Source organism: Mya arenaria, chromosome 17, assembly GCF_026914265.1.
Source record: "Mya arenaria isolate MELC-2E11 chromosome 17, ASM2691426v1".
NCBI classification, from domain to species: domain Eukaryota; kingdom Metazoa; phylum Mollusca; class Bivalvia; order Myida; family Myidae; genus Mya; species Mya arenaria.
In genome coordinates, this window is record NC_069138.1 from 54,352,451 (window position 1) to 54,365,563 (window position 13,113).

At 33.6% G+C, this 13,113-nt stretch overlaps 1 protein-coding gene across 1 annotated transcript; it reads left to right on the forward strand.

Moving 5' to 3' along the window:
- The first annotated feature begins 60 nt into the window (after positions 1-60).
- On the forward strand, positions 61-12,570 carry LOC128223106 (uncharacterized). Its single transcript, XM_052932362.1, has 4 exons — positions 61-166; positions 3,717-4,174; positions 10,153-10,254; positions 12,430-12,570. Exons 2-4 carry the CDS (start codon positions 3,836-3,838, stop codon positions 12,499-12,501), a joined length of 513 nt encoding a protein of 170 aa, XP_052788322.1. The 5' UTR covers positions 61-166; positions 3,717-3,835; the 3' UTR covers positions 12,502-12,570.
- The last annotated feature ends 543 nt before the right edge of the window (positions 12,571-13,113 follow it).

The following is a 13,113-nucleotide window of genomic DNA, read 5'->3' on the forward strand; positions in this document are numbered from 1 at the left end:
AGAGATTCTCTCTTAATAATACTCATTTGATACTGAAATAAAATAACAAACCAGTCGTGCCAAACGTCAATGTCAAACGTAAACTTCCGGTGTAGAAGACGACCCGTCTTTTTTAATGGCAAAATACAAACATTTACGTTTCCTGGATTGTCATAAATAAAATAAGGTATCATGTTAATATTACGAATATATCATTTTGAACTGTGCTTCTAACATTTAAAAACCATTGCGTACTCTTTTGACCAAACGATTATGCAACATATTTTCGCGACATACACTATGTATATATGGGTAATTTTAAATCCTAGAGTTAAGGAAATAAAATTAATTTAAAGTGACTCATGTTTCCTGTTAGTTTATTATTTATTTCAACGCAGATGGTATTTTTGAGGGAAAATCAAATCTGTCCTTCAAATTTAAAGGTACAGTAATAGTCCAAATAATGGTATACGTTGATGGATTTTTTTTACGATTTTTGATATGGCAAATCCTTCACGTACAAATTGTTTTGTACCAAAAGTGGGTAGTTGTTCCGATCGGGATTCGGGGTTAAAGCATATTGTGTCCATAAAATATCATAAAAGCAAGAAATATTACTGGATAATGTTATTTTATACAAAAAATAATAATAACGAATAATTATGAGTTTGATGGAGTTTTCTTCATTTCATTCCGTTAGAAAAAAAGCACAAGGCTGCAGTTCACAGTTTTACAACAATCGGAGCACTTCATAATTCATAATTCAAACATTTATTGCATGAAGGCCTCCAGCCCATATACTATGGAAGGCCGGAGTTCACCTTTCCGGAGATCATAATTTTGCCTATATATTTCCTATATTTATAAAATCACCGGAAAAATATAACTGAGCGGGTTATAAATAACTCCGGAGTGGGTCAAATAAGTCCGGACTAGGTCAATAATTATCCCTGGAAAAATCTAATAATTACGATCTCCGGAATTCTTGGTTGCAATTCCCGGAGATGATTATTATTATGATCTCCGGAATTCTGACTCTTTTTGCGGGAATAATTGTAATTAAGATCTCCGGAGAATTAATTCCCGGAAATAATATTTTTTCTATTGAAATATATAGGCAAAATTATGATCTCCGGAAAGGTGAACTGCAGCCTTCCATAATATACACATATGCATACAATCAATTATAAACAACGAGAGTGTTGACACATAAGGCAAATATGAGATGTATCAGACAAATTGACCAAATTTGCATTGGAGTAGTACCACGATATACATCAAATACTTGTTAGTTGCTATTCACAAAGCTTTGTCTTACTTTATCAGCATAAAACAAGTACATAGACAATTTCTTAATAATTGTTTCATTTTCTGATGCAATTAGCAAAAAGAACTTATGAAGACTAGGACTAGTATAATATTTCGGAGGTATATAAACTTCTCGTATGTCCTTCTACAATGGGCATTTGATTACAAAATGGTATTCATCCTCTACAAGGTTTTTACAAAATAAACAAAATCTTAAATCTCTAGCAATTCCAGAATGTCTGCCTGTTTCAATAGCCAGGTGGTGCGAAGAGCATCTAAAATTAGCCATACATCTTCGAAACTTGTTCACAGTAATACAGTTCACATATTTATTTACACTTGTGCACGATTTTACATGCACATACAATTTATTAAGTTTCATGTTTTCTGCACACTTATGATTCCATGTTTGAAGATGCTGATCCCTTATTCTAGTAGCATACTCATTAAGAAAAACAAATTTGTTTTTAACATACTGGTCTTCCCAAATATAACCAAAACCATTTTTATACAAATTCATGCGTAAAATAGTAACCCAGTTTTCATAACCTAAACTATCATACAATTTCAACATATTATAACACAACTTAACATATCTATCATTAGGAAGTTTTAAAATTTTAAACCAATATTTTAGACATCGTTTAGAAGCATGAATATGTAAAGAAAAGCGCCCTAGATCACCCAAAACCGCATCATTGCATGCTTTAAATGATACATTCAAAAACCTTTTACAAGCATAAACGTGCACATTTTCAATAACATTCATTGGAGTCAAGCCCCAAAGTTCAGCACCATATAGCATAATCGGTGATATTTTTTATTCAAACATTTTAAAAAACACACTAGAGTTTACAAAAGATAAAGAATCAATGCCTTTAAGCAGGCAATGTAAAGCTTTCTTAGCTTTTAGAGCAGAGCTCTCAGACATTTTAAACAATGACAATGTACTACTAAAATATATCCCCACATATGTAAACCCTGGTACTACCTCTATGGCTTCATTATTATAGTTCCACTTCTCATTTTGAGATAACTGTCCACCTCTTTTAAATACCAAAATTTTTGTCTTATTAAGTCATGGCCGACTTGTTACGATTGTATTTACGAGGTCTATCACAAGGCTTGTCGGAGGTGGCCAAGTTATTACGATTGGGTCGAGTTGTTCCGCTTGGCATAATTGTTGTCTGTGTCAGTCAAGTTTCATTTTATTGGAAAGGTAAATCATGTGTTTAATGCTTGTTTGGTGCAAAATAGCTTTGTACTTACATGGTAAAATATGAATTTAAACCTTTATTATCCATTTAAAACATAAAATACTTCACTAAATACAATTTCAATATTTTTCAAACCCACCCAGTTTTGGCACAAACCCGTTGAGACGTTAGGGATTGGAAGAATCCCGTATAACACGTCTATTATTTTAATTGCTCATGTTTTTACCAAAAATTAATTTTCCCAGTGGATATTGCATATGAAAACACTCAGTCTGAGCCGGTAAAGTCATGAATGATTAAATTAGAAAACCAACGCCTTGACCAAACGACCTGGACTTGCATAAAAGTGCTGGATATTTTGGTCTTAAATATATCATGACGTGATAATGCCAATAAACCAAACATGAGTCATAAATTCTAATGAAAATTATGGTCTTCAAAGACAATATTTGAACAAATATCAACATTTATTGAACGGTTTCAGCTTTTGGTATCTTAGTTTTTAGTCTCCTTATGATTTGCCACACTTTATTTTCTCAATTCGATAGCATGAGATCGGCACGTGGTGAATATGCAGACCTTTGGGATCACAGTTTCAAATACTTTTAGTCAAAAAATGAAAATCAACAAATTATAGAACCTACAAAATTTTCACTTTTTCAATAAAACAAGAAATTTTATGCCCTTGAATATAAATTATTTCAAAGTAAATTATTTGATAGAAATACAGCTTCAGATTATGCACCAGTCAATTGTAACCACGTCTCCCCCAGGTCCGGGGAATAGCGGGGACTTTGACTTTCGGTCCAGCCAAGCCCATGTAAAATCCCCGCCCTGCGGAGACGAACTGCTGGTTATATCCCCGCCAAATGCCCCCATTACCCAGGGGCCCTAGGTAAGGCCCATTCCCCGCTATTTTTGGCGCAAAGACAAAACCACCGCATTAGCCCAGCACTGCGGGGCCACCTGGAAGGTAAAAACACGGCCCATTTCCCCAGCTATCCCTGGTATACCCCTGGACATCAGGGGACCGTGGTAACAATTGACTGGTTCATTAAGTTGCACTTAATGCAAAACCATTGTTTTTATTAATTAAATAAAAACTGCCCAATCGCCCATTTTATAACAGGGGCATTGTGTTTTAAATTTGAATGAAAGTATAAAAAATATTTTCTCTGTTCTTTATAATTTATTTAGTATTATATTTTTCAGGGAAGCTTTCAGTATTGCCAAGAAGTATTATGTTTTATGGCCAATGGTACTAGATGATCATTTGAATTATTTATTGGAAAAGCTCTTTGGCAGAAAGTTCATGTGTAGTTATTATAAAAATGAACAGGTATGGTTCAATGAAAAGTAATAATGTCAGACATCTTCTGTCAAAAGTTTTAAAGCGAGAGCTTTGCAGTCAAGAGTTCTCAACAACTAGAAATGGAAACAATTGTATGTGTAAGCACAAAAAGCTGCATCTAAAAGAATTCAGCAGGAATAAAAACTTGATGTCAGAATTGACTCGTCTCCATGGCTACCAAAGTCCTGTGATGGCATATTGTACAGTGAAAAATGGAACAACTGATAAAGATATAGAGGCCTGGGAAGCATTAGTAAATTATGAAGGCCTGTCTCCTCTGGAACAAAGAGTACATGATAGACACAGAAATGCTGTAAAGGTAATTGTCTAGCTTTGTTCTAATATATTTATTATAAAAAAAAAATTATGTTGTCTGTAGTATCTTTTTAACTACAGTTTTATATAAGGGACTTGTTCATGTTTTGGCACAAAAAATGCTTTATCAGGTAATAACTGTTTGATACTCAAATTGCAAAAAAAAATCATATTAAAGTTGGATAAAAAAAAAAACCCTGGTTGTAGCGGAAACAAAATCTTCATCGGTACAGTCAAGAAATTAAAGAACTGATACCATATGTATACCCTAACACACAAGGACTGATACCATATACCCTCACTCACAAGAACTGATACCATATACCCTCACTCACAAAAACTGATACCATATACCCTCACTCACAAGAACTGATACCATATACCCTCACACACAAGAACTGATACCATATATATACCCTCACACACAAGGACTGATACCATATACCCTCACACACAAGGACTGATACCATATACCCTCACTCACAAGAACTGATACCATATACCCTCACTCACAAGAACTGATACCATATACCCTCACACACAAGGACTGATACCATATACCCTCACTCACAAGGACTGATACCATATACCCTCACACACAAGGACTGATACCATATACCCTCACACACAAGGACTGATACCATATATATACCCTCACTCACAAGGTTTGATACCATATATATACCCTCACTCACAAGAACTGATACCATATATATACCATCACTCACAAGAACTGATACCATATATATACCCTCACTCACAAGGACTGATACCATATATATATATACCCTAACACACAAGGACTGATACCATATATATACCCTCACTCACAAGAACTGATACCATATATATACCCTCACTCACAAGGACTGATACCATATATATACCCTCACTCACAAGAACTGATACCATATATATACCCTCAAACACAAGAACTGATACCATATATATACCCTCACTCACAAGGACTGATACCATATATATACCCTCACTCACAAGGACTGATACCATATATATACCCTCACTCACAAGGACTGATACCATATATATACCCTCACTCACAAGGACTGATACCATATATATATATACCCTCACACACAAGAACTGATACCATATATATACCCTCACACACAAGAACTGATACCATATATATACCCTCACTCACAAGAACTGGTACCATATATATACCCTCACTCACAAGGACTGATACCATATATATACCCTCACTCACAAGGGCTGATACCATATATATACCCTAACAAACAAGGACTGATACCATATATATACCCTAACACACAAGAACTGATACCATATATATACCCTCACTCACAAGGACTGATACCATATATATACCCTCACTCACAAGGGCTGATACCATATATATACCCTAACAAACAAGGACTGATACCATATATATACCCTAACACACAAGGACTGATACCATATATATATACCCTAACACACAAGGACTGATACCATATATATACCCTAACACACAAGGACTGATACCATATATATACCCTAACACACAAGGACTGATACCATATATATACCCTAACACACAAGGACTGATACCATATATATACCCTAACACACAAGGACTGATACCATATATATACCCTCACTCACAAGGACTGATACCATATATATACCCTCACTCACAAGGACTGATACCATATATATACCCTCACACACAAGAACTGATACCATATATATACCCTCACTCACAAGGACTGATACCATATATATATACCCTAACACACAAGGACTGATACCATATATATACCCTTGATACCATATACCCTCACACACAAGGACTGATACCATATACCCTCACTCACAAGGATTCATAAGCTGACATATATTTTAACCTTTATTGAATACATCATGTGATATGTTAACCAACCAATCATGATACAGCCTTTTGTTGAATCTTGGATTTCAAAGAAAATATTTCAGGATATGGGCTATTTAAAAAAAAAATGGCTAGTTTGAGTATTTCCTAAATAAAATGAATAATATTCAAATTATCATTATTTCTTCTTTCCCATATATCTTGTATTTTTGTGTCATCTAAAAGTCTGGGAAGTTTGACTAAATTAGCTTCAGCGGAAAAAAAGTTACGCACAAAAAACAGGCCAAAATTGTCAGGAGTGTAACAAAAAAATGTGACACTTTACAAAAAGCACTCAATTTAAAGCATTACTGTAAACAACATTGGCAAATGACAATGTAATAACTTTATTTACCAAAAAAACACATATGTTGACGTCAAGGTGATATAAAAATTTAAGCAATATTTTAATATTTATGCATGAAATATTACTGATACTGATAATGTGTGTTTGAATTTTTTCCACATTTTTTTTTCATTAAAAAGCTCTTTTTAAAGTATAGCTCGGATGAATTATCATACAACTTACAATTTATTTATTTAAAGTTCAGGATACTATATATCATTATTACATAGGTACACTATTTTTTGTGTGTTATTACTTAATTGCTGTTGTTTAGCTTTCTAGAAAGAAGCTGACCTAAAAATGTCAGGAGTGTAACATTTGATATAAAATGAAACACAGTGTTTGGGAACAGTTAACAAATGTACTAATAAGGGTGTTTCCTGGAAGTCTATGTCATGGAGTGATAATAAGACATAATCATAAGTGAAGATAGTGATTGGTTACTGAGCATGTAGATGATACGTGCCCGTCAGGAGTGTAACATTTTTTTGCGAATTTTTGGCATATTATTATATCATCATTTTCAGAAGTATTGCAGTATATTTGTACATATGTTAAGATTTCAAATGAGAAGTGAAGGATACATTTTGTCAATATGATGTAAATAAGGTAGGTTTAAACCATTAATGCCTATAAATGTTATCAAAAATGTTTGAATTTTAAGCAACTTAATTACAACTAATAGAAAAATCATACAGTGACAGACAATCAACAAATGGTATTTTTTTGCTACAATGAGGCAAACTGATGACCCTGTTCTATAATTTAATTCACTTAAAACTATGTGACTTTAATTTCCAGCATGACTGTTGACATGTCCTTTAATGTTACACTCCTGACCAAATATTGGTTATGAGTGTGAATACTATTTTTTTACAGATGAAATATCATAGGAAATAGGGACAAATTTCTTGTAAGCCTTCCAGGTTTCAAAGGGGCACAAAGAAACAAGAAAAGTTTAAATACAAGGAAGAAAGTCACTAGAACTACATCAGAGGAAAGAATTAAGAATTACAGAGAAAATCTTAAAAATGACAATGTTCAAAATTAGTTTTAAAAAATGAAAAAGAAAACACAGGAAACACGAGAAGCAAGCAAAAATCAGAAAAATAGCTGTGTTATGAAGAATCTTTTAAAATAAACCAGAGCTTGGGCCAAAACAATAAAGCTTTTATTGAATAAGGCAACGGCTCACAGACGATCAAAGTGGTTGACAAAGATGACCATGAAGTTGTGGAGGAAACCCTTGAAATAAGCAAAGTAAGCCGTCCAAAAGTATGAGAACAAAAATGTCAAAAGTAAGTTGGCATCTGCAGACAAGAAAAATAGTAAGGCCAGAAGAAAGTCATGTCTAAATAGATACATGAAGAGGAAAGATACTCAATTGAAAGTACACTGTCAAAACCAAAAGCATATAAAGCAGTTTGGGAAGATAAGCTGTACAGTTTGTTTTTTTGAAAGCAATTCCAGAATCATGCCCAACAAAAAGACACCTTGCATATAAATGGAAGTCATGTACCAGTACCTAAATGCCAATAACTAAGTTCAAAACTGAAGTCTAGAACAGCAGATAAATGAATTGAAAAGGGCAGCCCAGGCAAATTCACTGACCATAGAGAGCTGTCTGACTTAATATCAGTATGATAATGTCCTTTTGACACAATACCTGGGACTGTGAGAGTTGGGGTGCGGACTATATTCATAATCTGTATGAGCCATTACTTTCAATTTGTACCGGATCATTTTATGGCTGATAATTTGACAGTTAATGCAGAAAGAAGTCTCTACAGTGACACAGAGGTGACATCACTTTATTGATATTGTGGCCACAACTTAGAAACTTGAGGGCACAACTTAGTAACTTTGTTGTGGCCATGACTTATTAAACCGTGGCCACAACATAGTAATTAATAGTTGTTACTTAGTTATGGTCACAAGTAACTAAATTGTTGCCACGGTTTAATAAGTTGCGGCCTCATATAAAGTACTAGGTTGTGGCCTCAAGTTACAAAGTTGGTGACACAATTTACTAAGTTGTGGCCACAATATATATCAAGTGTCACGTTAGTGCCACTGTATTAGTGTAAGTCTCTTTATGTAGCAAAGGTAAAATAAATATTCAACACTAGATGTGCAATAAATTTATATTATTACCGGGTATATTATTCATCATATATGATAGGATAGATTATAATTTTATGTACATGTTGTAAAATATGACTTTCTAATGAACATGTCTTAAAAGTGGATGATCGCTCAGATATTTAGATCAGATTTATGCAGTGAGCTACCTTCAATGGGATGTACACCTGATCAAATGCAGATGATATATCATGGCCATTCCAAGAATGATATACTAAGAAAACAACACTGCCAACACTTTAGTATGTCTCAGTTTGGGGTTAAAATTGAAATTTGATACATAGTAACTTGAACTTGAAATATTTTGTCAGGAGTGTAACAATTCGGAACAGTTGTATTTAGTTACTTACACTGAATACCATTAGTTAAATTAAATAAAAGTGTTACTGTTGTAGCACTTAACTGTTATTTCAATTGAGTTTTGCAATTTTTTACAAGTTGAGCAAGAATTAAGTAACAGTAACACTTTTGTATGGTTTTGAAAAACCTTTCTTAGATTATGTAAAATCCCAATTTGTCAATGCTAAATTTGTTTTATAATGTTTCACTGGCTATCAGTTACTTTGTAATTGCATTTCCTTTGATTTATACTTAGAAATTTTAAGTGAAATCTATTTAATGGTTGTAATCTACATACGTCAGGAGTGTAACAATTTTTTAAAATATTGTTCCTGTTTTTATTTTTCTTCTGTGAAGTGAAATCATAATGCCTCCTATGATGTTTTTGTGAATGTTACTTGTTATTGTTTAAATTCTATGAACATGTATTTTTTTTAAATTTAATTGCACAATTTGAATAGAAAATAAAAAAAATACCTTTGAATATCACATTTCATTGGTAAAAAAAAGTACAAAAAATCAAATTTTTCAGAAAATTGGAGCGACTGAGTAAATTCAACATTCTATTAATGTATGCTGCCATTAGAGCTACTAATATAATAATTGGTAGACATGTTAACTCAGGTTATTTCAAGAAAAAATGACATTAAAGGTGTTCATGTATTAGGTAAAATTTTGATAAAAATGTTAATGAGTTGTTTTTTCCATTCAAAACCTATTTTGTACACTACAAAGATTGTTCATCAAAACTAGGCATACAGCCTTGTATTTAATTATGATTTAAATTTAGACCATTTTTCAACTTTTCTAACCATTTTTTTTTAAAATAGCCCAGATATCAACATGTTAAAGGATTCCAGCTGCCGGTGTCTTAGTTTTAACATTCCTAAGGATGTAACACACTTAAATATTTAGTAATAAAAAAATCTTTTTATTATAAGTGCATTTTACTAATATCAAAGGCCCAAAGGTTACTTTTATAGAGAAAAACACACATGACAAAGTTTGTAAAACAGCAACAGCCAAGTTATTTTCTTTGTTTCAAATCAATTCTTTCAATGTGATTACCTCTTTGGATTTTTATTTTTTTTTACTAAAAAGTCTTTGAATTTGCCTTTTTATGTGTAACAAATATGTATTAAATCAGGAGCATTTAATCATTAATATTAAGCTAAAATATCATTTTACAAACAACTATCAGAGAAATCTAATATGTGGACGTGTACCAGAAGTGTTGGATTGATGTTTTCAACTATTTCAGCAAGGCAAGCTGATGTATGCAGACCCCCAGACAGGATATCAAGTAATGACGAGGGTGGCTCATCTTAAACGTGGCGATTGTTGCGGAAATGCTTGCAGACATGTATGTATGATATGCCATCGATAAAAGATTTGGTATCTGTGTGTTTAAAAACTAATTGATAAAATAATTTAAATTATTTATCTTGATGTATTACCATGTATTTCCATCAACTCTTCTCGGAACCATTAACTGTTTTTACATCCTTTCCATTGGTCAAGAGGCTGTCAAAGGACAGACCATAGAAACTGGCACAAAGTGATACTGAATGGCAAAAACGTTATATAAATGTATCTATATAACTGTGTCATTCACATAAAAATGTTTGATAAAATGAGCCATCAGAAAAAGAATAAAATACTGTGACATCATTCCGCAAGCATTTCATTTCTTCTTCATCCGTATTTCACTTTCCTTAATGTTTACCAGTGGTCAAGAGTAACACACTTTATAGGTTTGTCGACCCTTGGCCTTTACACAAAAAAATATAGGGGAAATGCTCAATATAAGAATTTTATATAGCTGAACTTTTTATAAATTCTTTAGCCAAGTAGAAACTTTCAAATTAGGGCTTGTTCAATCGAAAACCTCCAGTAATGGTTTTAATGTATGGTACATAATGCTTACAAATTCAGTATATTGTAGTACATTATAATCTAATATTGGTGTGTCAACTGATTATTCTTTTCATTAGACCTTAATGCTAAGGTTAATTGGATATGGGGTGGTTTAAAAAAATAAAAATACCTGTGTTTAGGGCAACCTGACTCTACCTGGCAAAACCCCTATAGAAGGCTCTACCAGAGGTTTTTTTTTTCATTGCTTGATTGAAAAAAACTGATTTTCCGATTTTTAGTTGTTGTTGACCATTTGTGTTGATTACAATTAAATACAATGTATTAATTATTTAATATACATTATACTGAATGTCATGATAGGCACTTGTGCTTTTGCTAAAAAAATAAGATAAGGTCTGAATCAATTTTATATAAACAGTGCTCAATATTATGCCCCCCTTGAAGAAGAGGGGTATATTGCTTTGCACATGGCGGTTGGTTGGTTGGTCAGTCGGTCTGTCTGTCGGTCTGTCGATAGATGGAAGCTTGTCCGAGTGATAACTCAACAATTCCTGGATCTATTGTTAGCAAACTTGACATGAAGGTTGGGCCTGACCAGTAGATGACCCCTATTAATTTAAGGGGTCAAAGGTCAAGGTCACAGTGACCTTTAATTGGGAAAAATTGTCAAAGCTTGTCTGAGTGATAACTCAACAATGCCTGGACCTATGGCCATCAAACTTGACATTTAGGCTGGGCCTGACCAGTAGATGACCCCTATTGATTTTAGGGTTCATCGGGTTAAAGGTCAAGGTCACAGTGACCTTGAATACTTAAAGGTTGTCCGAGTGATAACTAGACAATGCATGCACTCATGGCCCTCAAACTTGACTTGGAGGTAGGGCCTGATCATTTGATGACCCTAATTGGTATCAGGGGTCAAAGGCCAAGGTCACGGTGACCTTCAACCCAAACTAGACAATTTCTTGACCTATGGTCATCAAACTTGCCAGGTTGGGCCTGACCAGTCTATGACTCCTATCTATTTTAGGATCATCAGGTCAAAGGTCAAGGTCACAGTGTCCTTGAATGCTGAAAGGTTGCCCAAGTGATAACTCGACAATACCTGCACCCATGGCCCTAAATCTTGACTTGGAGGTTGGGCTTGACCAGTAGATGACCCCTATTGATTTAAGGGGTCAAAGGTCAAAAGTCAAGGTCACAGTGATCTTGAATGCTGAAAGGTTGTCTGAGTGATAACTCGACAATGCCTGCACCCATGGCCCTCAAAATTGACTCAGACTCAAACATCACAACTTACAGCGGGCAGTATATTGGTCATTAAAATTACATCATATTTACATATTCCCTGCTGCTTAGAGGATCATATTTATCTGCAAAGATCAGTCATTATCTGAACATGATTAAAAACTGTACTTTCTTACCGCATACGAATTGTCATAATCTTAACACTGCCTCAAAGGCATTAAACTTCAATGACAAATTAGCTGTCACTTGGGTCCATGCATGTTTCATTCAATTGTCCAAATATTCTTGGAAACATGGCGTTCATGAGGGGCATAATGTTTGACAAACATCTCTTGTTGAAAAGAACTCTTGAATTCAATCTTCAACTTGATCAATATTATTACATAACTTGTTGGTTTTTACATTATTTCAGTGTCCATTTGGGCAAGCCAATGTCACAGACACTCGGAAGAGAAAGAAGTTCAACACTGCCTTCTATGTTTGACGAAAATTGACATAGACCTTCAAATTGTTTTATATTAAAATGAATTAAAATGATAGAATTCCAGAAAAACTTTTGCTCTTTCCCCAGCAGAATGAATGTTAGTTTTTGTTTATAGCTTTTAAGATCAAGGTCATTGTTTGAAAAAGTAAAAATCTTTTTGTCTTCTCTACATTTATTTGGCTTTGCAGGCTGAAACGTCTGTAAGTCAATGTGCTTAGCGTCTATGGTTTTCAAAGAAAGGCATTGTCATAGTCATCATGTTTGCATGTTGTTGTTAGGATGCAAAAAGCATAAATGCAAGCCATTGAAAAACATTTTTATATGAAACTTGGTACACATGTCTGAAAATCTGACAGATGACTCTAAAATGGAATCTCCTGATTAATTGATTACACATAATTGTGTTCTGAAACAACAAGGAAATGAAAGACGTATATTTTATTGAAACATTAACAAAAATATCACATAATGCTAACTTCAATAAAACATACGAGAACACAAAAATAACAAATAAAACTTGGTACACATGTCTGAAAATCTGACAGATGACTCTAAAATGGAATCTCCTGATTAATTGATTACACATAATTGTGTTCTGAAACAACAAGGAAA

Bases quoted from the DNA above. Each gene is read 5' to 3' on its own strand.
- LOC128223106 (XM_052932362.1), top strand. From the start codon at position 3,836: ATGAACAGGTATGGTTCAATGAAAAGTAATAATGTCAGACATCTTCTG. The intron at 4,175-10,152 runs GTAATTGTCTAG...CAACTATTTCAG, and splicing joins GACACAGAAATGCTGTAAAG to CAAGGCAAGCTGATGTATGC. The intron at 10,255-12,429 runs GTATGTATGATA...ACATTATTTCAG, and splicing joins GCGGAAATGCTTGCAGACAT to TGTCCATTTGGGCAAGCCAA.